At 38.3% G+C, this 25,991-nt stretch overlaps 2 protein-coding genes across 2 annotated transcripts; both read left to right on the top strand.

Moving 5' to 3' along the window:
* Positions 1 to 3,378: 3,378 nt before the first annotated feature.
* On the top strand, positions 3,379 to 17,531 carry LOC140874447 (uncharacterized). The gene is made up of 9 exons (XM_073277736.1): positions 3,379 to 4,489; positions 4,589 to 4,882; positions 5,024 to 5,102; positions 5,550 to 5,691; positions 5,872 to 6,127; positions 6,344 to 7,172; positions 7,263 to 7,593; positions 17,040 to 17,225; positions 17,316 to 17,531. The coding sequence occupies exons 1-9, from the start codon at positions 3,379 to 3,381 to the stop codon at positions 17,529 to 17,531; spliced, it is 3,444 nt and encodes a 1,147-aa protein (XP_073133837.1).
* Positions 17,532 to 18,182: 651 nt separating this feature from the next.
* Positions 18,183 to 18,650, top strand: LOC140874445 (uncharacterized). Its single transcript, XM_073277735.1, has one exon. It carries the CDS (start codon positions 18,183 to 18,185, stop codon positions 18,648 to 18,650), a length of 468 nt encoding a protein of 155 aa, XP_073133836.1.
* The last annotated feature ends 7,341 nt before the right edge of the window (positions 18,651 to 25,991 follow it).

The following is a 25,991-nucleotide window of genomic DNA, read 5'->3' as shown; positions in this document are numbered from 1 at the left end:
TGAAACAATTAAAGACTTTGGTTTCATCAAGAACCCGGAGGAACCTTGCGTGTACAAGAAAGTAGTTAAGGATGCGGTGACATTCTTAGTACTTTATGTTGATGACATCCTACTCATTGGGAATGATGTAGGGATGTTGCAGTCAACAAAGATATGGTTATCAGGTAGATTTTCGATGAAGGATTTGGGTGAGGCATCCTACATTCTTGGGATACAGATCTATAGGGATAGATCTAAGAGAATGATAGGACTCACTCAATCAACCTACATCGATACCATATTGAAACGGTTTTCAATGGATGGGTCCAAGAGAGGACATCTACCCATGTGTCATGGAGTTTCTCTATCCAAGTCTATGTGTCCCAAGACTGATGCAGAGATAGAGAATATGACACATGTACCATATGCGTCAGCTATAGGTAGTATCATTTATGGGATGATATCTACCAGACCGGATGTAGCATTTGCTCTGAGTGTCACGAGCAGATATCAGTCTAATCCTGGTCAGATGCATTGGAAAGCCATGAAGGACATTCTTAAGTACTTGCGAAGGACTAAGAATATGTTCATGGTTTATGGAGGACGAGAACTCAAACTGGAAGGCTATACCGACTCTAGCTTCCAAAGTGATGTGGATGACTCGAAGTCAACCTCTGGATTTGTGTTCATGCTCAATGGCGGTGCTGTCTCTTGGAAGAGTTCCAAGCAGGACACCACAGCGGATTCCACCACTGAGGCTGAATACATTGCAGCATCAGCTGCTGCTAAAGAGGCCGTTTGGATGAGGAATTTCGTCCAAGAGTTGGGCGTCATTCCTGAATTTGTTGGTCCAGTCCCGGTGTACTGCGACAACACGGGTGCCGTTGCTCAAGCAAAGGAACCAAGGTCTCATCAAAGATCCAAACACGTACTGAGGAAATACCACATAATCCGGGAGATTGTGGAAAGAGGAGACATCAGTGTCGAACGAGTGGCCTCTGCAGACAATATCGCTGATCCACTTACTAAGCCTTTGCCAGGACCATTGTTTGACAAACATCGCGAAGCAATGGGTCTACGTAGTATGACTAGTTGGCTATAGGGCAAGTGGGAGATTGTAAGAGTGGGTGCCCAGTGAGCCAACTGTGTGGCTATGGGCTTTGTTGACTCTTTGTATAAACAATCTTTTGTTTAATATTATTTACACTTTTATGGCAATGACTTTATATTACTTCATATTGTTATATTGTGATATACTATTGTTGTTTTGATAAAGACCTTGAATATACTATAGTGTATGTAAGATGTGGTAGAACATGGAGATGTCTATCATGAAATACATCTTATAGTCACTGTATATTCTAAAACCGTTCCTAGTCGATTGAGCCGTCCGATAATAAGGATAAGGATCGCTCGAGTTTGAGACTAGCATTTGCGATGCGGAGTACCACGTTTCATTGGTAGGGAACATGGAGATGTTCGAAGCATGCAAATGGATATTCATAGGATGAATAGTCGAACTACCCTATCCGGACTTTCCAAGTGGTTATCACTTATCGAGTGGATAAAGTCCGCGGTTTTGGTTGTACACCATTAGTCCTTACGACTTGAAACATCATGGAGACTCTATATGCTAGTACTGTGCTTTGACTCGTTTACCGACTCTGAGGGGGTCATCAGGTGTCGAGATTGGGTACAGTTACGACACATATAGGAGTCAATGCATTGTTGTCAAGGATTCACCACATACTTGCGAGTGTGGATATCCTATGCGATCTGAGGAGATATTAGTGTGACAAATCTCTGGCCAGAGTACTTGATGTGATTTAAGAAATGGTTTCTTAGTAGCACATGCGATGTCACTAATTTGATCTTCAAGATGTATTGCATAGTTATCGAATCTTGAGCGACTCTCGATATACCAATGGTTGTTGATTCGATCGGGATATATGGATGAAGGGACCGTACTGTACGTTAACCAAAATCTACTGGTTCTTGTAGGCACTATCAGTGATACCTAGGGAATCATGGGGCGATGTTGCTAGGCGCTTTACCATGATTCGTTGGGCAAGTCGGAAAGTGTTGTTCCGAGTCACAAGGAGTTGTGAGCCCACGGCTAGCTGTATCCCTGAACCATTGAGGGTCACACAGTGTAATGGAGTTTTAATCCCCGTTGAGATAGTTAAATTTAAAGAGTTAAATTTAATGAACTAAGGAGTTGGACTTCTTAAATAAGAGTAAGGGAGTAGGATTTCCTAAAATGACATAGGGATGGACATTTTTGGAAACCACTGAATTCGGATTCAGGAAAATTTATTTTGACTTTAAAATGTGCAGAAATGGTTTCTGTGCACATTGGTGAAATCAGTTCATCAATCGGAGTCACGATGAATTTTATATTAATTTCTGAACGAGCGGGCTTTGCTTGTCGGGCCCCAGCTTATGACTAATGGGCCCTAAGGTGTTAGTGGCCTGCATTATAAATAAGTTAATTAAGTACAGAAATTACACACAACAGGTCATAATTTTTGAGACAGAGCAAAAATCGAACCCTAGTCTCTCTCTCAACAAATCGGCCGAACCCTCCCCCTCTGCCCGAGAAAATTCCGGTCTGTGATTTTGAATCGCAGTAAGGAATAACGAATCAAATTCGTGTATTCTCTTCGCAGAAAACTTCTGATAGATTTTCTAGTGCAATCTATCAGAGGGATTAAACCTCTGTTCGTGGACCTGATTGAAGGCGTTCATCGGTTCCAGGGAGAGACAACAAGAGCAGAATTGTTCTGTTGGTGTCCATTAATCTCGTTGCGAGATTTGAGGTAAAATTTATTTAATTGTTATTTAAATTTTACACACACACGTAATTCAATCGATGAACGGTTGATACCCATACCATGGAAACGTTCCATGAAAAAATTTTTAAACTTCCGCTGCACCGGGTATCAATCGTAATTGGTCTGGGAACTCGCAAGTTTTCCAACAAAGTTAATGAACTAAATTTTGTTATGTTGATTGAAGAAAATACGTTTTATGTTTCAAATTGTTATGATTTGGTTTGTAAACTATTCTGAAATGTTTTAAGTAAGGTTTGATGTATGCATACATCTTTCAAAAATTGTCTTTTCCGAACTAGTTTTAACGTCATGTTAGTTTGTAACATCTTCTTCGGTTGAGGGTGTTACAGTTTGGTATCAGAGCAGTTCGCTCTGGGTTTTCTTGAAACACTCATGCATACTCGCCACGACTCCAACGCTCCGTCTTCATGTCTGTAAGTTATGTGTCTTATGTGATTATGTGTATGATAATGCGATGATATATATGTATGCATGTTATATGTTAAAGTAGATTCACGTTTTGAATCGTGACTGAGCGGTGTGGATAATATTGGACTTTAGGACAATGACATCACGTAGGGAAAACAACACCAACACCAACACCAACACCAATTCCGCAAACAACAACCATAGTGATTGCGGGCCAGATAGTGAGAACAATCAAAACAACCAGTTTTTGGCGGGATTAACTGCTCTGCTTCAAGAGCAAATCCGTGCTCAGGGAGCTCAAATCCAACAGTTGCTTCAAGCCCAGACAACTAATGCTGGAAATAACCATCTTACAGCTAATCAGAACCCTATCTACAAAAGTTTCTTAGAGTTGGGACCACCTGAGTTCAAAGGAGAGACTGATCCTTTGATAGCAGAACAATGGTTCCAAGCTATGGAGACTGCTTTTGAATTCATGCAGATCACGGATACGGATAGATTGAGATGTGCTACCTATATGTTCCGCGATGACGCTCGTGTTTGGTGGAATGGAGCCAAAGCAGCGTTGAACCTAACTACCCTTACTTGGAATGGATTCAAGGATGTGTTCTATGGCAAATATTTCACAGTGAGCACCCAAACCCGGTGGGCCAGAGATTTTTTGGAAATTCGTCAAGGAAACATGTCGATTGAGGAGTATGTTAAGAAGTTTGAAAGGGGAAGATACTTTGTACCGATGATTTCTGGTGATCCTGCTGAAGAGTTGAAACATTTTACAGAAGGATTGAATGCCTTCATCAGAAAGGATGTTAGACTAAGTGGAGCGAAAAATTACAAAGATGCGGTGGATCAGGCCATGCTGTCCGAAAAGGACAGAAATGACATTATCCGAGAGTCACAGGCAAAAAGATCTAGTTATCAAAATCTGGACCAACAAGGAAATTCTAGCAGAAAGAGACCGTACCAAGCCCCACCCCAACACCGACCGTACCAACAGCAGCAGCCTCGACCTCAGGGGCAAAAACAATTGGCTCTACCAGCACCAAAATCGGCAATTGCACCAACAGCTTGTCAAAAATGTGGAAAACTTCACTCAAGTCAATGCATGGCAGGGACTGGAGTATGTTTCCTTTGCAAAAATCCAGGGCACTATCGAAAAGATTGCCCTCAATCCAAAGAACCGGTAAGAGGACGAGTTTTTGCAATGGCACATGATCAAGTGGATCCAAATACGACTATAGTTACAGGTATGATTAATGTTTCCAGTAATCCCGCTCATGTCTTAATTGATACTGGAGCTACACATTCATTCATATCTGTTGAATTTGTTAATAAATCGGGTTTAGTACCAGATAAGTCAATATCAGGATTTAGTATATCCTTGCCTTCAGGGGAAGAATTGAGTAGTGATTTGATTATCAGAGGATGCAGTGTACAAATGCAGAGTCACGAGTTACTTGCTGATCTTATTATCCTGAATATGTTTGATTTTGACGTGATATTCGGGATGGATTGGTTGTCTCGATACGAGGCTACTATAGACTGTAAACGGAGAACGGTTTCCTTGAAAACTAAGGATGGAGAACCATTTCTATTCCATGCCACACTGAAACATAATTCATCTCTTTTAATTTCAGTAGGTAAGGCATGACAACTGTTGAATAAAGTATGTGCAGGTTTCCTTGCAAGTGTCACTTGAGACAAAGAATTACCTCGACCGAAACTTGAAGACGTCGAAGTAGTGAGAGATTTCCCAGAAGTATTTCCTGATGATATTGCAGGATTACCTCCAGCTAGGGAGGTAGAATTTGGAATTGAATTAATGCTTGGAACCCAACCAGTTTCCAAAGCACCATACAGGTTAGCACCGACTGAAATGAAGGAATTGAAGGAGCAACTACAAGAGCTACTCAATAAAGGCTTTATTAGACCGAGTGTATCGCCTTGGGGTGCACCGGTATTGTTTATCAAGAAGAAAGATGGGTCTATGAGACTGTGCATCGATTATAGAGTGAAGAACAAATACCCACTTCCAAGGATAGATTATTTGTTTGATCAGTTACAAGGGGCAGTAGTGTTCTCCAAGATCGATTTCAGATCAGGTTATCACCAATTGAAGGTGAAAGACGAAGATATTCTTAAAACGGCTTTCAAGACTCGTTATGGCCACTACGAGTTCTTAGTCATGCCGTTTGGAGTTACCAATGCACTGGCAGTGTTTATGGATCTTATGAACAGAGTGTTCCAGCCTTTCTTGGATCAGTTTGTCATAGTATTCATAGATGACATACTGATTTACTCTCGTAGTTTTGATGAGCATCGTCAGCATCTAACTACAGTCTTGCAGGTTCTGAAAGAAAAACAATTTTTTGCTAAGTTTAGTAAGTGTGAATTTTGGCTGGAACAGATTGCATTTTTGGGTCACCTAGTTTCGGCTAAGGGAATAGAGGTTGATCCAGCAAAGATAGAAGCAATTAAAAATTGGGTTACTCCAAAGAATGCTACAGAGGTACGAAGTTTCTTGGGATTAGCGGGTTACTATAGGAGATTCATTCAGGATTTCTCCAAGATAGCGCTGCCACTAACGTCATTAACTCGCAAAAGTGTGAAGTTTGAATGGTCTAATCAGTGTGAGAAAAACTTTTTAGTGTTGAAGAAAAAGTTGATGACATCACCAGTACTAGCCATAACAAAAGGCATAGGTCGATTCGTAATTTATACAGATGCTTCCAAGAGTGGATTAGGGGCTGTCTTGATGCAAGATGGAAAGGTAATAGCATATGCTTCACGACAGTTGAAGATTCATGAAAATAATTACCCTACCCATGACCTCGAATTGGCAGCAGTTGTCTTCGCACTGAAACTGTGGAGACATTACCTTTATGGTGAGAAGTGTCAGATTTTCACCGATCATAAAATTCTGAAGTACTTCTTCACACAGAAGGAGTTGAACATGAGGCAGAGAAGATGGCTCGAATTGGTAAAAGATTATGACTGTGACATTAGCTACCATCCGGGTAAAGCTAATGTAGTAGCAGATGCTTTGAGTCGTAAATCTGCAACTTTGAATAGAATGACAACTCAACAAGAGTTGATTGTAGATTTTGAACGACTCAGATTGGAAGTAGTTGAGCCAATGGAAGTTTGTGCCTTATCAACCTTAACAATGGTTCCAAGTTTGCTCGACAAGATTCGAACAGGGCAGGCTTCAGACCAGCAATTATTAACTTGGAAACTTAAAGATGAAGCAAAAGGGGGTGCATTGTATACGGTGAAGGATGGGGTCGTGCATCACAAAAGGCGAATGTGGGTACCGACAGTAAATTCACTGAGGGAAGATGTGATGACTGAGGCTCACACGGTACCATATTCTATTCATCCAGGGAGTACAAAGATGTTCAAGGATTTACAGATGCTATACTGGTGGCTAGGTATGAAGAAAGACATCGTTAAGTTTGTTAGCGAATGGTTGACATGTCAACAGGTGAAAGTTGAACATCAAAGGCCAGCAGGACTTCTGAAACCATTACATATTCCCACTTGGAAATGGGAAGATGTCACAATGGACTTTGTGATTGGACTACCAATTACACAACGAAGAATGAATTCAATATGGATAATAGTTGACAGGTTGACAAAGTCAGCTCACTTCTTACCAGTTAGAAACAACTTCTCGATGAATCAATATGCAGAGTTATATATTCGAGAGGTAGTTAGATTGCATGGAGTTCCAGCAAGGATAGTCTCTGATAGGGATCCTAGGTTCACTTCAAACTTTTGGAAGAGTTTACATAATGGATTGGGAACAAAGCTAGCTTTTAGTATAGCTTTTCATCCGCAGACAGATGGAAAATCTGAACGAGTGATTCAGATACTGGAAGATTTACTCAGGGCTTGCATGATTGACTTTGGAGGAAATTGGGAATCGAAGTTGCTTTTAGTGGAGTTCACCTACAACAATAGTTATCAAGCTACTATTGAAATGGCTCCTTATGAGGCTTTGTATGGAAGAAAGTGTAGGACTCCTCTACATTGGGATGAGATTGGAGAGAGAGCTGTGTTGGGACCAGAAATAGTGCAACAGACAGTTGATATGATAGCAAAAATTAGAGACAGGATGTTGACAGCACAGAGCCATCAGAAAAGCTATGCCGATCGGAGACGTAGGGAATTGGAGTTCCAGGTAGGTGATCACGTGTTTTTGAAGGTTTCACCTTGGAAAGGAGTCTTAAGATTTGGAAAGAAAGGAAAGTTGAGCCCAAGATATATAGGACCTTTCGAGATCCTAGACAAGGTTGGAACAAGAGCTTACCGAGTAGCATTGCCTCCAAACTTGGAAGATGTACACAACGTATTCCATATCTCGATGTTGAGAAAGTATATCTAAAATCCTTCCCACGTCATTCGCCACGAACCAGTTAAATGGACGCCCGACTTGTCTTATGAAGAAATACCTATCCAAATTTTGGATACAAAAGTCCGAAAGCTGAGAAACAAAGAGATCAAGATGGTAAAGGTCTTATGGCGCAATCAATTAGTGGAAGAGGCTACTTGGGAGACCAAACAAGATATGCGTAGCCGATACCCAGAAATATTTGGTAAGTCGAATTTCGAGGACGAAATTTTTTTAAGGAGGGTAGAATTGTAAAGTCCAAAAATCCATTAAACTTGCTCACGATTATTTAAACATAAATTTTTAATGATTTTATGCCTTAAATTGTTTAAGTTATGATTTAATGATTATGATTTCATGATTATGTTTATCTTACATTTAAAAATTTTGATTAAGTAAATGATTCCAGGTAGAGTTCGATTCTGGACTCGCGGGACGAGGCTAACCTATGAACGAGATAATAGAGTACATTTTTACGAGTATTTTAAGTATGATATTGTTACATTTTTTATAAACGAGTCAAAAGATAGCATTTTTATCAGATGAGTCGAGATGTGTTTCTTTGACTGCATTTTAAGCAATCAATACACGATGTGCATTAATTATGAAAACTACACTTAACAACCTTATACCCTACATGTTAGCGATTCCCTTGACATATTCTATCAGACTTCTTCATTATCCTCCTCTCCCTTACACGTTTTTCTCCTCCCCCTCACTATTCATCATCTCCTTCATCAAATCCTTCAAGATTCAAGTGAGTTTTTGGTACCAGTTTTTAGTTCGTCCAAGGTTTAGCTCGTCTCCGAAGTTTCGGATCAACTCCTCCTCCATTCAAGGCAAGTTTTTAAAGAATTTTAAACCACCATTCAAGATATATCTATTTTGATAAGAAATGATGTGTGTTGATGAGTTTTATGCATGATTTTAAAGATTTGAGAAGCATAAAAGCATGAGGTTTATGATATCGTGATATGTAAGTCGTTCTTGTGAAATTCTTGATAAATAATGTGTGATGATAGATTCTTATGGTTTAGAGTTGGGAAAGGACTGATTTTGAAGGTGTGTGTTGAATTTTGAAGTGTTGAGTTAGTTTTAGTTAAAGCTTTGAAGCGTTGCATGTGTTGGGTTGTTTGGATTAGTAACACTTGTTGCAATTTTGTGGATTAAGTCTATTGTATTAATCCAAATGAGATGAGGCTAATTGTATTTGAAAGATAACTCATATAGCTACAACTTTCATGCTTTGAGTTTTGTCAAAATCATTCTATAAGATTGGCCAAAATCTCCCCGAAGTGTGTCAAGTGGTTTGAATTTTTGGCAGTGACACATCTCGGGAGAATAAGCATAACGTTTTACTGAAATATCCAATTAAGGTGAGGGTTTCGGAATTTGAAAGCTTAGATCAAGGACTAAAACTTTTATGTTCACCACGTTTTGAAATTCTGGGTGCAAGAACTCTACATATCAGTGTGAAGGCATAGCCACTACAGTGTAGTAGAGCTGACAATGCGCAAGTATAGCGCCCCAGCGCCTCTCTTATAGCGCTGGAGCGCTGTAGCTTCGAATTAATTTTTTTAAGTTTTGATTTTTGAGTCCTTAATTCATGCTTATGATCTTTTAAGGCTTCTAAAATATATTTAAGAGTTTCTATGCAAAAAGTTTCAAGTTTTAAGTCAAGAACGAAAAGAACGACTTACGTGGACCGATTACGTTATGTCATGCATGTACATGTCTAAGTTTCTTTCATGAAACCTATGTTCAATATGAAAGTATGATTTTTATCATTTATTACAAGCATGAAGTTATCGAGTAAAGTTTTATGTTCATGAAACAAAAGTTAAGATGGAAATTATGATGTTTCAATGACGCTTCATGATGAATGAAATGATATGTTGATGAAATGAATAATGATGAAGCATGAATGAATAATGTTATGTTGAATTATGAAGATATAATATGTTGATTCATGAAAATATTTTGATTTCTTATGTGTCTTTGTGGTGACAATACGGGAACGGTACTCCGGTTTGGGCTCCGGAGGGCCCCTCCCAAAAATGGCTCAATGTACGGGTTAGGTCCTCCGGGATAAGATTGTTACAAGGCATAATGCCATATGATTGTTGATCAACAAGAAAAGATGAATGTGCCCATTATGACGGTTTCCACAATTTCGCATAATTCGTCACCAAATGATAAGCTTATGTTATGTTATGTTAAGTTTAAATGATTATTGAAATCTCATGATTTTTACTTCATACTCTTGCTGAGTCTTTAGACTCACTATACTTGAATGGTGCAGGTAATGAGGATGACATTTATGAATATGTCGAAGAGTTCAATGCCGGGCATGAAGAAGAGCAAGGAGTCTGACCGGCGGGCGATGCATGAGTGTGTTATGTGTTGAGAGTGTTTGTGTCAAGTTAATGAACTAAATATTGTTATGTTGATTGAAGAAAATACGCTTTATGTTTCAAATTGTTATGATTTGGTTTGTAAATTATTCTGAAATGTTTTAAGTAAGGTTTGATGTATGCATACATCTTTCAAAAATTGTCTTTTCCGAACTAGTTTTAACGTCATGTTAGTTTGTAACATCTTCATCGGTTGAGGGTGTTACATGGATAATGTTACGAGTTTATCATAGAATGTCAGTTTCCAGGTATGTTTTATAGAGCATGGTACTCTGGAATCTCTGCAGTTTTTTTTAGATTATCATCGACAGGTTTTGATCTAACAGGATAGCATCAAGTAATTAGACATGGAGAAAGGAAAATAGCTTAGACCTATAGTTTTCGGGTCTGGTGGGATTATTGTCACCGATTTCTCGGGTGTCCTTTGGATACGTTAAATCTTTGTTGGGACTGATTAGATAGAATCGATTCGAGCAGGGTTTTAGGACTTTTCATCTATCGAGTGACTTGGATTGTGTTTCTCATGAATAGTTAGTCAAGATTTGATGAAGGTTTATTTTTATCAGTGAGATGATAATCAGCATCATTTGATAGGAACTTTGGTAATTTTATTTCAAGCAGTACGATGTGAGATAGATGTAACTGTTCAATCCAAATTACTAGTACCAAGAGTGGTGTTAATCGACCTGAGTGTTCAGAAGGTTGGAAATTGGTTCCAAGTATAAATTTAAATGTTCTTGGAGGACACATATTGTGGACAACAACGTTGTTACAGTACTAGGTAATGGCAGATATTTGGCTATTTTATATTGATACCATCCTTTTGGGTATAAGGATTTAGCCTTTGATGATAAAGGAAATATTGACTTTCTCTTTTGGAATTGGCATGGACTTGCCAATATATTGTCGAAAGTGCCAGATGTGGTTTGACATTGAGGACATAGTGATCAGTGACAAACTGAATTAGTGATATAAGGAAGTTGTATCGAGTCTATCTACTGGATGTAGTCAGTTGTTGATAGAACAATGATTTTTCTTGAGGATATTCGTGCAAGCTATTGTTAATTTCCTGGTGTGAGGGAATGGTTAATAGTTTAAAGAATTACCTGTATCATCTTAAGATGTTGCTAAGAGGCAATGTGATACAATCATGGATATCTCTCGAAGTCATCAAGTTAAAAGGAAATGGGATCCTCTAGAGTTGCCGCAAGATCATTAAATAAGGATGGAGCAAGAAGTTTTAAAATGCGCTTCAAGGATTCGTGATAAATTATCAAAAAAGTGTCTAACAAAATGCCATCAAGACTAAAATGATTTGAGATTCATAGCAATCAAGTTAGAAGGAATTTCAACATCATTGAAGTGATTAGTGATCAAGAGAATGATAATTTGAAGATATTAAAAACCTTTAAAGATTATGCTTGGAAGTTCAAGTTATTGGGCTTGATTATTACATAATTTAATTGAAGGATTATTTTTACAATTTTAAGAGCCTCAATTAAGGGTATTTAGTTTAGTTTTAGGGCTTATTTTATTAGTATTTGATATGGGCCTTTAATTTACCATGTTTAAAGCCCATATAACTACTTTAGATAGGTTCTCTAGTATAACTAGATATTATAGGCGAGAATATGTTTTGGAGTCTAGTCCAACTAAGAATCTTATAATTTTAGTCCAAATAGGAAACTTATAGTCTAATTCTATTAGAAAAATTAGTTTGTCTTTATTATATATTGTAAACCTTTCAATTCATTATGAATACAAGAATTATTCATTTTTTTTTCTTATTATCAACCCTAAAATTCTCTCTAAAATTTTTACCCAAAGCTTTGCTTTGTTCTTCAAATCAAACTTATCAAAATTTAATAACTTTGTGGTGTTTGTCGATTGTTTTTCATCGTGGATTGTCAAAGACGAGTTATTTTAAGGTCTATTTGAATCAAAGTTGTTTATCGTGATTAATTGTTGCTAGTTTTTTCTAAACTAGAGGCGATTATCCAAAATTTGTTACTTGTTTCAAGGTCGGGAAAAAATTTTGATTATTTATTTTTATTGAATTAAGGGCGCGATTTCTACAATAATCGTGTTTGTTTTTCATAGCTATTAAGATTCATATCATTTGGTAATCAGATCACGATTCCTTTGATTCAAGTAAGTCACGTCATATCTTTTGATATTTGTTATTCTTTTCTCGTTACTCGTTCTTAGTATCAGTTGGTATCAAGAGCAAAGGTTTTTAGACAAGTAAGTTTTCAATATCTTTGATTCTTATCCGTTATTCGTTGAATTTCTGCGTCTTTCTGTCAATCTTGTCGCCCAAGTTTCGTGTCTTGAGCCAAGTTATAAAAAAAAAAAAAAATTTTCGGTCAAAAAAAAAAGAGAGGGCCGAATTTTAAAAAAAAAGGAGAAGGAAAAATAACTTGTGGCCAATTTGTTTTGTCTTTTTTTATCCTTGGATGCAAAGTTTAGTTCAATTGTCCATAGTCTTTTTGCTTGTTTTTGTGTAGTCAACGTGAGTCAATTTGCAAGTGTCTATAAGTTTCGAACTTGTGAGTTTGATGCACACAAAACCACAACGCATAAGCCCTTTCATATATTCTGAGTGAACAAAAAAAATCTTAAAAAAAAAAAAGAGTGTGACTGATCTTCTTTGGAGTGACTTGTGAGAATTTGAGTGAAGAATTTTTATTACTAACCATTTCTTGAAGGTACATGACTGATAAAAATCCAATTCAAAAAGGGAAGGATGATGCAAACATGCACTCACAAGTTGATTAAATTGCTAAGAAGGTTTTGGATCCGTCGGAGTTACCACAAAGGCCGATAACGAGGAGTCGAGGCAAGAAGTTCAAGGAAGCGCTCTAAGGTATGTTTTCAAAGGTGGCATTAAGTCATGAAGGGTTTTCGATGCATGGAGATCAAGTTGGAGTATACTTAAATGTCATTGAAGTGTTAAGAGAGCAAAATAAGGAAGATTTTGGAGTGCGAGGTAGAACTGCTCGCACCCCAACGGACACAAATACCCGCTTGAGCGCGTTTATGTGGAGCTGAGGTCTCGGGAAGAAATTTTCCTGCTCGAGCGGCAACGTTTTACCGCTAGAGCACGCCTAGTGCATTGTGAATACTCGAGGAATAAACTTATACGCTCGAGCGGAAACTTTCTACCGCTCGAGCATTCCTGACATCCGAACACATACAGTGCGTCGTGTTTGTGTGTTTTTAGGGGATTTTTGATATTTTTGATATTTGTTTCCTATTTTTGAGTGTTTGATATCTACTAGGAAACTATATTTTGAATTATATTTTACTTTTTAAAGTTGTAATATAAAAAAATCAGATAATTCATTATTCAATAAGAATTATTTAGTTTTTGATATTCTCAACCAAAATTCTTTCTAGAATTTTATTGAAGCTTTTACTTTGTCAAAAATCAAACTTATCAAAGTTTAACAACTTTATGGCGTTTGTCGACTGTTCTTCATCGTGGATTATCAAAGACAAGTTCTTTTAAGGTTTCATTGAATTTAATTGTTTATCTCGTGATTATTTGTTACTAGTTTTGCATAAACTAGGGGTGAATTTCACAAAATTACTTGTTTCAAAGATCGGAACACACTTTCGAATCTTTTTGTTATTGAATTGAGGGTGAGATTCCATCTATAGTCATGTTTTCTATTCACGCCTAATAAGATTTGTATCACAATGTCTAGCCATAGATGGCAAGAATGGTTAAGGTTGCACCATTGATGATTATTAATATGGATTAGATATCAGAGGAATATCAAATAGCAAGATAACAACCATTGTGATAAATTGACAGTGCTTTGAGATATGTTAAGATTTCAGGAAATCACTTAATGATCTGTCAGTGATATTTGGTGAGATTTTGTGGATTTTCAGATTTTATTTACTAGTTCGATTATGTATGAATTTTTGGGACTCAAGAATGAATCCAATCTTGAGTATCTTCTAGATATTGGAGTTATTAGATTGTCATTTGAATTCAGCCAAATGATTAAGAGATTCGATTGTTGAATTTTGTGGCTTGGCCAACAGTGTTTGTAATTCTTATATGGTATAATTTGATACCAACTTTTGGAATACAGTTGAGTGATGTCAGACAGATTGTATTCAGATCGGTACAGGTGTTCTTGGAAGTTTCACCGTTCCACAGGATTTTGAGATTTGGTCTAAAAAGAAAGCTATCTCCGAGGTTCATTGATCCATTGAAATTTTGGAAAATATTGGAGATTTAGCTTACGTACTAGTATTGCCGTCGTATTTGACTAGTATCCACAATGTGTTTCATGTATCCCTTTTGAGACGGTATGTGGTAGTTGAGTCTCACATATTGCAGCCATCTGAGGTACAACTGGATACAGATTTGACCTTTACGTATTTTGGAATGTTCTTTTGTGTTTTAGTGCGATATCTTTTAAAATGTTCAGATGTGCTTAAAGAATGTTTTATTCAATATTGAGTTTTGGCTACTTAAGAAATGATTTCAAGGACGAAATCTCTTAAGTTGGGGAGAATGTAGTAACCCAGTCCTATTTCACAAGATTAAATGGTTAAAATTAATTAATTGATTCTAATTTGATTAATCGGACCAAGAAATCGACTCCAGGACATCAGAAATGGTCTAAAGGTCGAAGTGGACTTGGAAAGTTGGGAAGGTCCGAACGAGATCGAAACATCCGAAGTGATTGGATCAAGCAATGGTGTTCGGAAGCTAGATCGGAACGTCTGATAAGTGCATTTTGTATGCATTATTTTGTGATATTTTTATGTCTATTTTGCGTGCATTCATATTGTTTTTATGTGTATTTATGTGTTTTAGTGCATGTATGTGTATTTCACTCTCCGGGTTAATTTTGTAGGAAAATGGATTTTTGAAGAATGAATTACGGAGCAGCCTTGGTAAAAAATTCATTTTTTAATTTTAGAGAGATCTAAATCCGATCTCTACCGTTCAAATGAAGTTCAAGATGGTTTGAAGCTGCTGTCCAAATTTTAGCTCGATCCGATGGCCAGAAATCGAGATATGATTTTTTGAAGAAAACTGCGCGCTGGAAATAACACATGAACGGACCTAGGAATGAAACTGGCACGGGGTCATGCACATCGCTAAATTTTTAGAATTGGGACAGAAAACTGCTCGCTCGAGCACCCCTTTACGCGCTCGAGCGAGAATTATGGACAAGAAAAAAAATAAAACAGAAGATCTCTCGCTCGAGCGCACTTTGTGCTCGCTCGAGCGAGACGACATGCATAATTTTTATTTCTGGAAACTCTTATTCGCGAAGGATGCAATCTTTTGAAGATTTGGGGAGTATAAATAGACTTTTTATCATCAGATGAAGGGTTCCAGATGTGTTCTATCATAAAAGAGAGGCTGCTATAGGCTTGGGAGAGAAGATTTCTCTTTTCTTTCTTTTTTTTTCTTATTATTTTTAGTTCATGATTAAAAACTTTGTTTGAATCATGATTTCGTTTATGGAGTATTTTTTTCTTTTCGATCAAGGCCACGTGATTGGGCCAGACAAATTTATGTAGAAAACTTGGATGTTTATTTGGGATTTTTCAGACTTGAATTTATTTTATTGATTGTTAGATTTATATTTGTCTTGTGAATAGCCTGATAAACTGTTTGCTTGCATGTTAATCGATCCTAAGTCTACAGAGGAGGAATTGATTTTGATCACTTTAATAATCAACACATGGTAAAACCGACTAGGAATAGAATTCGGTTTCAGTGTGCGGTTTAGGTGAAAACTGAATTCTCACAGTTCTTCATGCGTTTGAATTTGATTAGAATTACGAAAAATTAATCCGTCAATATTTGAATAGGTTTGATTGTTCTAGAAATAGACCTTTGAAAAAGTTAGGAGAATTCTCGTAATTTAAGATTTGATCTGAGTCCTGAATCGGCTACATGTTACATAATTTGTCTGGTACCTACGTGTGTCCTTGATCGAATTTTTCCTATATTTGAATTTAATCATAACATTTCTGCTCCGTTTTTATTGAATTGAACCTTATTTGCAATTTAATTTCTTAGTTAAAATCTGAAAATTCATCATTTTTATTGATTAGTCTAGATTAAGTATGAATAATCATATTTTGGTACTCATACATATATAGTCCATGTGGGTTCGATATCTGAACCTTTGTCCACTTTACTATTACTTGACCTGGTATGCTTGCTAGTAGATTTTTATCACACCGATTTAAGCGGTCAAGTTTTTGGTGCCGTTGCCGGGGACTGTATTGATATCAGAATTTTTATTTCACTTGAGATTAGACTTTATTTTACTTTATTAAATTCTGAATTTTCTTCTTTTCTTTGTAATTTTCAGGTACTATCTATTGTGCATGCATAGCATTCGATCTAGAGAGCTACTACCACTTGATTTAGAGATTGAACTCACGCTCAGCAGGATCCGAAAGGCCAGGAGATCTATCAATATTGAACTTGAGACAAAATCTGAATCAAAGGAAGCTATGGTGGACAACAGAACTGTTCTTGACTTGATTCGTCCACCCACTGAAGGCTATGGCTCTAGCATCGTTTGCCCTGCTGTGGAGGCGAATAATTTTGAATTGAGGCCTTCAATTATTCAGATGATTCAGTTGCAAGTCGGGGGCACATCTGTGGAAGACCTCTACGCTCATCTGAATCGTTTTCTGTCGATCTGTGAAACTTTCAAGGTTAATGGGTTAACATCTGATGCAGTGCGACTGCGGTTATTCCCATTCTCTCTACAAGGCGAAGCAATGGAGTGGCTGGATGATCTGCCCGTGGGTTCTATCACTACTTGGACCCAACTTGTTCAAACTTTTTTGAACAAGTATTTCCCTCCTACGAAGATGGAAAAATTATTCTCGGATATTATCTCATTCAAACAGAAGTATGGTGAATCTCTTCATGCGGAATGGACTAGGTTTAAAAAGATGTTGAGGATGTGTCCTCAACACAATCTTACTCAGAGCCAGCAGAATCAGACATTCTACAATGGGGCTGATCAGTCTGTTCGATCCATGTTGGACGCTGCTGCCAATGGAAGCTTGTTCAGAAACACACCAGCAGAGGCTTGGGAGATTATTTGGAACAAGGCTGAAAGCAACATAGGATGGCCGGATGTGAAGAAAGAGAGGAAGGCTGGAGTTCTAGAGGTCGATGCTTTAATGGCCATGAATTCCAAGATTGACGCTCTGACACACCAGATGGAACTTATGAAAACAACTCCAGTTAATCAAATATAGGGACATAAGCCTGAGGAACAACAGTTGTTTGAGGTGGAGGCGGCTAATTTTGCAGGAAACCAAGGACGGCGGCCGTACAACTCGTACAACTCATACAAAAACACCTACAATCAAAATTGGCAGAACCAACCTAAGAAAGAGGTGCAAAAGCCGAGCTTTGAGGAGATAATGATGAAGTACGTGGCCGGTACAGAAGCTCGGCTACAGAATCAGTAAGCTATGCTGCAGAAGTTGGAGACTCAGATGGCTCAGATAACAACCCAACTTTCTACTCGTCCTACTGGAGCTTTGTCGAGTAACACTGAACCAAATACCAGAGGCGTGAATGCTTCGTGACTCGAGCACAATCTGAAAAACCTGAGCTGACGAACTAAGAGAAGACTATGGAGGGGCCGAAAAATTCAGATTCCAAGAAGGATGCGCGTGCTGAAGATTCCTCCACGGCAGGTAAAAAAGGTAAAACTTCAAAATTTGAAGTTAATGCTAATGTTGGTATTTCTACTTTACCTTTCCCCCCATAGAGCTAAGAAATTATTTTTTGATTTTCAATTTAAAAGTTTTTTGAAATTTTCAAGAAACTGCATATTAACATACCTTTTGCAGATGCATTAGCTCAGATGCCAAATTATGCCAGATTTCTGAAGGACTTGCTGAAAAACAAGAAGAAAGAAATTGAATGATATAACGCAAGTCACAATGAATGAGGAGTTCTCGGCTGTATTTCAGAATAAGCTCCCACCAAAATCTCACGATCCAGGGAGTTTCTCCATACCTTGTCATATTGGAAAATTTTCAGTTGATAATGTTTTGTGTGACTTAGGGTCGAGCATAAATTTGATGCCTTATTCACTGGCTAAGAAATTAAGTATGGGGATGATTGAACCCACTACCATCTCGCTTAAGCTTGCAGATCGCTCTGTCAAATATCCTAGAGGGGTAGTAGAGAATGTATTAGTTAAAGTGGATAAGCAAATTTTTCCTGTTGATTTTGTCGTTCTTGATATGGATGAGGATTATGAGGTTCATATGATTTTAGGTCGTCCATTTCTTGCTACTAGTAGGGCCTTAATTGACGTGGAAAAAGGAGAGTTAGTGTTGCGAATTAATGATGAGCAAGTGGTTTTTAATATGCTGCAGTCGGTTAGAGATAAACCAATTGGAAAATCTTGCTTTGCGATTGATGTTGTTAATATTTGTGTGGAAGAATCTATGCAGGGAAATGACAATAATGATGTCGTTTTGCAGCCACAAGATCAAAAATTGCCTGCTAAAGGAGTTGGAGGGAGCCATGATAAAACCAGGCGTACAACCACGACAGTGGATGATCCGCCATGAAACTAAAGAGGAATGTAGTCGGGCTATAGCCTATAAATTTAGCACTGACTGGGAGGCAACCCAGTGTTCTTTATCTTGATTTTTAGTTTTTTTTTGTGTAGTTTATTGTTTATTTTTATTTGATTTTTGATTCTTTCCCATGTCAGTTTCCATGCCTGCCAATATACCCAGACTACTGCTACCATCCCAACTGATACTGCCGAGGAAAAAGCGGAAGAATTTATAATCATGGGAGTGTTATTTGTTTTTTAATTGTGTATTTGTTAGTTTTGCATTCTGTTCATTGTTTCTGAAGCATTGAGGGCAATGCTTTAGATAAGTATGGGGGGGGGGGTGTTGTTTAGTTGTGTTTCGTTGATCATTGTGTATTGCATTCTGGTATAGTTCATTGCATATAGTTCATAATCATGCATATCATTATGTTATTATGGTTGTGTTATGTGAATAAGTAGAATGATGAATGTTGGCCTATGATGATAGAGTTGTTAACATTGTTTTTGTAAAAATGTTGCTTTTGATTGAGCATGAGAAGCTGTTGGTTGAATTGTGAATCATTTTAAGCACACATGTTAGACTGGTGTAGTGTAGCGAAGTAATTGATGAAGTTCGTGTCTGTTTGACCATTGCACAACAATAGGTGTTTGTTGATCGTGATAGTGTCTTTGGATTCCTGATGATTTTATGACATTGCATGTATGATCTTGGGCGAACCTAGAAATTTTTACCAAAATTATTTGAAAAAAAAAGTTAACTCCATCCGGGTTAAGAGCAGGATTGAAATTCTAATCCTTTGTTCGTATCTAAGTATGCGGATTTCATGGGGTTAAAAATTTGAAAATTTTAAAATAACAATTCCACCCGGGCTTGGAAAATGATTGAAATTCTTATCATTCTTCCATAGCTAAGTTTGCAGGATAAATGGGATTGTAGCTCCATTCGGGCTATAGACAAGGGGATTGAAATTCAAATCCTATCTTAGTTATAGCTAAGTTTGCGGGTAATTATTGGGGCTTATAAAAACCGGGTGCAAAATCCGGAGGTGTGTAATTAATCTCAAGAAAGTACATGTTTTTGTTTGAGATGATTGAAATGAAAGAGTGCTGGAGTGTGACACTTGCACTGATTTGTCATAGGTCGCTAAGCAGTCTTATGACATATTCTTGTGAAGTTGCATGAAACTAGAATGACATGGCACACACACACGTTTACGTTAAACTGACAGTGTATTGTGGACAAACAGAATTATTTGTGATTTTTAGTTGTTGAAGTTGGCTCTTGTGAGACCTCGGTTCCAAACAGCTAATCTAGGGATTAGACAACACTAAGACACACAATAACCAAAGGTTAAAACAATAAAATAATTTTTTTTAAAAAAAGAGAACAGTGTCGCGCTCGATCCGGCAAAAATCCAGGATCGAGCGCACCACTTCTCTCAACTCTCTACCGAGAAAATTTAAGGTGCCGCGCTCGATCCGGCAAAAGGACAGGATCGAGCGCACCATTTCCTGCAAGTCTCTGCCTCAATATTTTCAGGGGTTGCGCTTGATCCCAGCATTTCATAGGATCGAGCGCACCCCCCTTGCCCAGAAAAATACAGAACAGGGTATGCCTTTCCTTACAAACTCAATCCAACTCAATCTAACATGCTCAAATCCGAATCCAACAACATGTAATCAACATACAAAGGTAGTTCTAGAGTTATACAATCTCAAACTAATAGAACATGTATCAATCTAAGTTCCATAACCGATACAAAACGAATTCGAATAAAATCTAATTTCGATTACAATTCGACTTCTACAACAACAAGGCCTCACTCTATCAACTCTTCCACCTAGCCATGCGATCTCTGACTCGGTCCTGCCCCACCTGTTGCCAAGTACACATACAACAAAGACAACAGCCAGATAATCCGGTGAGAATATAATTCCCTGTAAAAGAGACAAACATGCATATCATAAAAACATCTCAAACGAAATGCATCAACTTTCAGATATTCAATTAACAACCATGCAATTCCAAAAGCATATATAAACTCAATTCAGATGCATAAGTGCAATGCATGTCTTTAAATCTGGGATTATCAAGTCGGATAATCAAAAGAGTTGCTGCTTTTGCTTTTGGGATCCCGAGGACGAGATCACGTAAACAACTCACCGTCTCTCCCGATCGAGGTGGTGCTACGTATCTCCATCCTCTAGACTTTGGTGCGACTATAAGGAGTATGCTAGCACTAGGTGAAACGGCTACACCCAGGCCACTCACAATATAATCCCCAAAACGTCTATCATAAAAGGGTCGTCCTGCCCGCTGTTCAAATCAAGGATTCTTAGCTCAATATGAATGCAATGCAAAACATAACTCAAATAACTCAAATAATCAAATAACATGCAAGTATGTGATTTTTTCGGAACACTCGAATCAAGTCGGATTCGAGTCACACGTTCCATTCCAGTCTAAGTCATCTTATACATCTTTCAACAACGTCGATGCTCCAAAACCTGGAAACAACAACGATTCCTTAATTCGAGATTCATTCTAACATTCAACGATAATAAGCAAGTCGATACTATACCGACTACAATCTTCAAAGCGATACAACTCTTGAAATCTCGAAACTCAACGAACTGCAAACGAATCTGTAAAAGAAGTAATAAAGGCTTGAGATCAATATCGACAATCCAACTCGACTGAAAATGGTTCGATTCAATTCAAACCAAACTATAGCCCAAAATTCAAACCGACGGCATAACGGCTATAATTTGATAAAACCGAAAACGCAGACAGCATAATATCAATCCAATAGACTCCATTCAACCAACAATCCATCAAAACAACCAATTCTAACAAATCACAAAACTCACTTTTCGAATAATCTTCCAAAATTCACAACAAATCCGAACGACGCTCTATTTCAAAACCGACAGATAATAAACGATCAGAACTCTGCCGAGATCAACATACTCGAATCTCGAACAATTCTAACAACATCCAAAAACTAGAATGAACCTGATCGTAAAAAAACTTACGATAGAACGAAGCTCTCGCAGCTGTGATCGCTAATCTGCCTTCAGAAATAAATTCCAACAGACGGATCGAGCTCGGGAGGAAATCTGGAAAGCTTGGGAGTTTGGGAATCGTCTTCAATGGAGGAATCGGTGGAGAGGGTGAAGAGAAAGGAGAAAGAATAGTCAACAAGCTTACAAATATCTAACAAATCCCAAATTTGCATTTTAGTCCCTGAAAAATTCGAAATTTGCAAAAAGGACCCTAATAAAAAATCAAGTCGGCTCTTGAACTCTGGAATCTCTGATTATCTCAAATAATGTAGATTAAGATAAAATCGGGGCGTTACAATTCTCCCCCTCTAAGAAAAGATTTCGTCCTCGAAATCAACACGATTCCAACACGAACTGTGTCTCTCAACTTACTCCTTCAAGTACGTCAATCCAAAGTCGACTCATTCTCGTCAGAATAATCTTCCTCTGCTTAGTCACAATTCGTTTCATCTCTGGTTCCAAAACAGGTGACACAGAAAATCACTTCCAAACAACGGGGATCTTCTTCTCTTCTCGTACAACTCTTGAAAAGTGCATTCAAGAATTCACCAAAAAGCTGTCGTTGTACGAAGTCTCCACAAGAATCCGGAGTTCTGTCAACTAGTGCTAAGTCTAGCACTACAACTCATGGCATAACGTAAAAAGTTCAACTCGTCTAATCTGGATGTCCGTCGTTCTGAGGATATCGAACTGAAAAAGTTAAAATCAGACAACAAAATTTCATCGAAGTCCTTGCCGAAAGCATGAGTGCATCAAGGATCTCTGTCTAAACTGACAGACTTCAGCAAAACATGACATCTGACGACCTCTAACAAGATCTCAATCCTCTAATCTTGAATGAAAGTCATTCCGTACGGAATACGGTAGCAGATTCCAACAATCGGTCAATCAAATCAGATAGTAGATAAAATAAGAACATCTCAAAACATCGGTTGCTGCATACAATTCCTCAGATAAAAATTCGAAGTAAGAAATCTCATACAATCTAATCCTCTTCTCTTCTTTCAAATCAGTTTTGTCTGCTAAAATAATTACTCCAACTCTTAAGATTAGAACAGATCACGCGAATTTCCTCATAAGACAATAGAAAACAGATCTTCTAATCAATAAGATCGCTGTGAGCTCAAAGTCCAGATTCAGACATTGAGTCTCGAGCATCTTCAACTGTCTCGACATCTAGACTATAGCGCAATTCCACTTAATAAGAATACATCCCCAAAATCTCGATAAGAAAAGATCGCTGATCGGCATAAATTCCATCATCAAATCATACAATCGAAGAAGACCATTCGATCCAAAAGAATTCAGAAATCGAAGAAAAACATACAACTGCTCGGCACAAACATCTGCTATACGATTCTCAAAAGCTCTGAAAGATCAGTACAATTCTCATTCCAAAAAGATAAGAAATCAACGATAAGAATTCCTAGTTTCAACTAATTCTTCTAAAAGATCCGGTTAACAGAAGTTAACAACACTACTGGAGTATTCATCAATTCGAACGATTCAACAATTTAAAAGAGGCACGTTAAACATATACATATTCTTCAATAATAAGGCAAGAGATTCGCCAGTATCTAACAGTCCAATAAGAATAGGAAACTCAATATCGAACGTTACCTGATATGTCATTATTGGGTGCAGCCTGAGTCTGCGGATCCTCAGACAGAGCAAAAACTCGTGCCTGCTGTCTGGGAGGCTGGCTTGCATACTGATTACCTTCCTGCACATTCTGTTGCTGAGGTTGGAAAGAGTGGACAGTAGGTGCTTGCTGCTGAGGCTGAGCTTTCTGTCTCGGGAAAATTCCACTCTGAGCTTGCTGAGGAACACGCTGAGGACACGTTCTTGCAAAATGCCCCGCCTGGTTACAAATATGACAGCTTCCAAAAATACCTCTACACTGATCACTGGAGTGACGACCTCCGCAGTTGGCACAAGACATGCCTGAATGTCCCGAACTCTGTCCCGATCCATACTGCCTCGAACCACTAGAGCTCGAAGAACTGGTTCCGTGCTTCTTAAACTGCTTTCCTTTCGGATGATAGTAATCCCTCTTATTACCTCCACTGCTACCACCTTCAGAACTCGGTGGTTGATTCTGAAATTGAAAGGGCTGGTTCTGGTAGTAAGATGGTTGGTTCTGATATTGGTAAGGTTGTGCCTGAAACTGTCCTTGCTGTTGCTGCGGCACAAACTGACCTCCTCTCTGTCTCCACAAACCTGCTTCAGCTCATTTTGCATGATTCATGGCATCCGCAAAATTATCTGGCCTAACAGTATTTACCAGCGTGAAGATGCCAGGGTTCAAGCCATTAATGAAATGGTCGGCTTTAGCTTCCTCATCACCGGCAATAAGTGGTGCAAAATGCAACAGACTATCAAACTTGGCTACGTACTCCTCAATATTCAAATTCCCCTGCTTCAAATTGGCAAACTCTGCTCCCTTGTCCTTTCGGTACGAGACTGGGAAAAACCTCTTATAGAATTCAGACTTAAACAAATTCTAGTTAATAGCTGTACCTCGGTTCTCAATGGATCTCTTCGTCGTGATCCACCAGTTCTTAGCCACACCACGTAGCTGATGAATGACCAACCTGGTTCTGCGGTCATCAGAATAGTCAAGGGAATCGAACAACTGATCTACGTCGTCCAACCAACTCTCACAATCAACTGGATTTTCTGTACCCAACAACAAGGGAGGATTAAACGACTGAAACCTCTTCAGCAAGGTTTCCATCGGCGTCGCTGTAGCATCCAACTGATCAACCTCGGTACTAGCTTGCTCAGTGGCAAGAGTAACTAGCGGTGGGTTCCTATTAATAACTCGTCGAGGACTCATCTGATAATCAAAGGTTAGGATACATGATATCTCAATCGCTGCAATCGGTGCCCTTGCAACCTCTCAGAATTCCGAATACAGGTGAAATACAGTTCATATCTCAAATAATTCATGCTTTATAATTCAAATCACAAAATCATGTAACTCAAATAATTCTCAACAATAAAGCATGCTCGCATGGTATTTAAATAAATAAATTTAAATAACTCAATCACATGCGAGAATCAATTCATGCGGACTCGATCTACCCCGCTCACTTCTAAATTCAGTCCAAGAAACTTATCTCTCTGATACCACTTAATGTGAGACCTCGGTTCCAAACAGCTAATCTCGGGATTAGACAACACTAAGACACACAATAACCAAAGGTTAAAGCAATAAAAGAATTTTTTTAAAAAAAGAGAACAGTGTCGCGCTCGATCCGGCAAAAAGCCAGGATCGAGCGCACCACTTCTCTCAACTCTCTGCCGAGAAAATTTAAGGTGCGGCGCTCGATCCGGCAAAAGGCCAGGATCGAGAGCACCATTTCCTGCAAGTCTCTGCCTCAATATTTTCAGGGGTTGCGCTCGATCCCAGCATTTCATAGGATCGAGCGCACCCCCCCCTGCCCAGAAAAATACAGAACAGGGTATTCCTTTCCTTACAAACTCAATCCAACTCAATCTAACATGCTCAAATCCGAATCCAACAACATGTAATCAACATACAAAGGTAGTTCTAGAGTTATACAATCTCAAACTTATAGAACATGTATCAATCTAAGTTCCATAACCGATACAAAACGAATTCGAATAAAATCTACTTTCGATTACAATTCGACTTCTACAACAACAAGGCCTCACTCTATCAAATCTTCCACCTAGCCATGCGATCCCTGACTCGGTCCTGCCCCACCTGTTGCCAAGTACACATACAAAAAAGACAACAGCCGGATAATCCGGTGAGAATATAATTCCCAGTAAAAGAGACAAACATGCATATCATAAAAACATCTCAAACGAAATGCATCAACTTCCAGATATTCAATTAACAACCATGCAATTCCAAAAGCATATATAAACTCAATTCAGATGCATAAATGCAATGCATGTCTTTAAATCTGGGATTATCAAGTCGGATAATCAAAAGAGTTGCTGCTTTTGCTTTTGGGATCCCGAGGACGAGATCACGTAAACAACTCACCGACTCTACCGATCGAGGTGGTGCTACGTATCTCCATCCTCTAGACTTTGGTGCGACTATAAGGAGTATGCTAGCACTAGGTGAAATGGCTACACCCAGGCCACTCACAATATAATCCCCAAAACGTCTATCATAAAAGGGCCATCCTGCCCGCTGTTCAAATCAAGGATTCTTAGCTCAATATGAATGCAATGCAAAACATAACTCAAATAACTCAAATAATCAAATAACATGCAGGTATGTGATTTTTTCGGAACACTC

Source organism: Henckelia pumila, chromosome 1 (genome assembly GCF_033568475.1).
Source record: "Henckelia pumila isolate YLH828 chromosome 1, ASM3356847v2, whole genome shotgun sequence".
Classification (NCBI taxonomy): Eukaryota; Viridiplantae; Streptophyta; class Magnoliopsida; order Lamiales; family Gesneriaceae; genus Henckelia; species Henckelia pumila.
This window is presented reverse-complemented; position numbering and strand designations above follow the sequence as displayed.

What these genes read in the sequence shown, in the direction of transcription:
- LOC140874445 (XM_073277735.1), top strand. Translation starts at nt 18,183, where the DNA reads ATGGGGATGATTGAACCCACTACCATCTCGCTTAAGCTTGCAGATCGC.
- LOC140874447 (XM_073277736.1), top strand. Translation starts at nt 3,379, where the DNA reads ATGACATCACGTAGGGAAAACAACACCAACACCAACACCAACACCAAT. An exon ending in AAATACGACTATAGTTACAG is followed by an intron (nt 4,490 to 4,588) that starts GTATGATTAATG and finishes AATCGGGTTTAG; the next exon opens with TACCAGATAAGTCAATATCA. An exon ending in GTGGAGACATTACCTTTATG is followed by an intron (nt 6,128 to 6,343) that starts GTGAGAAGTGTC and finishes AGTTGATTGTAG; the next exon opens with ATTTTGAACGACTCAGATTG.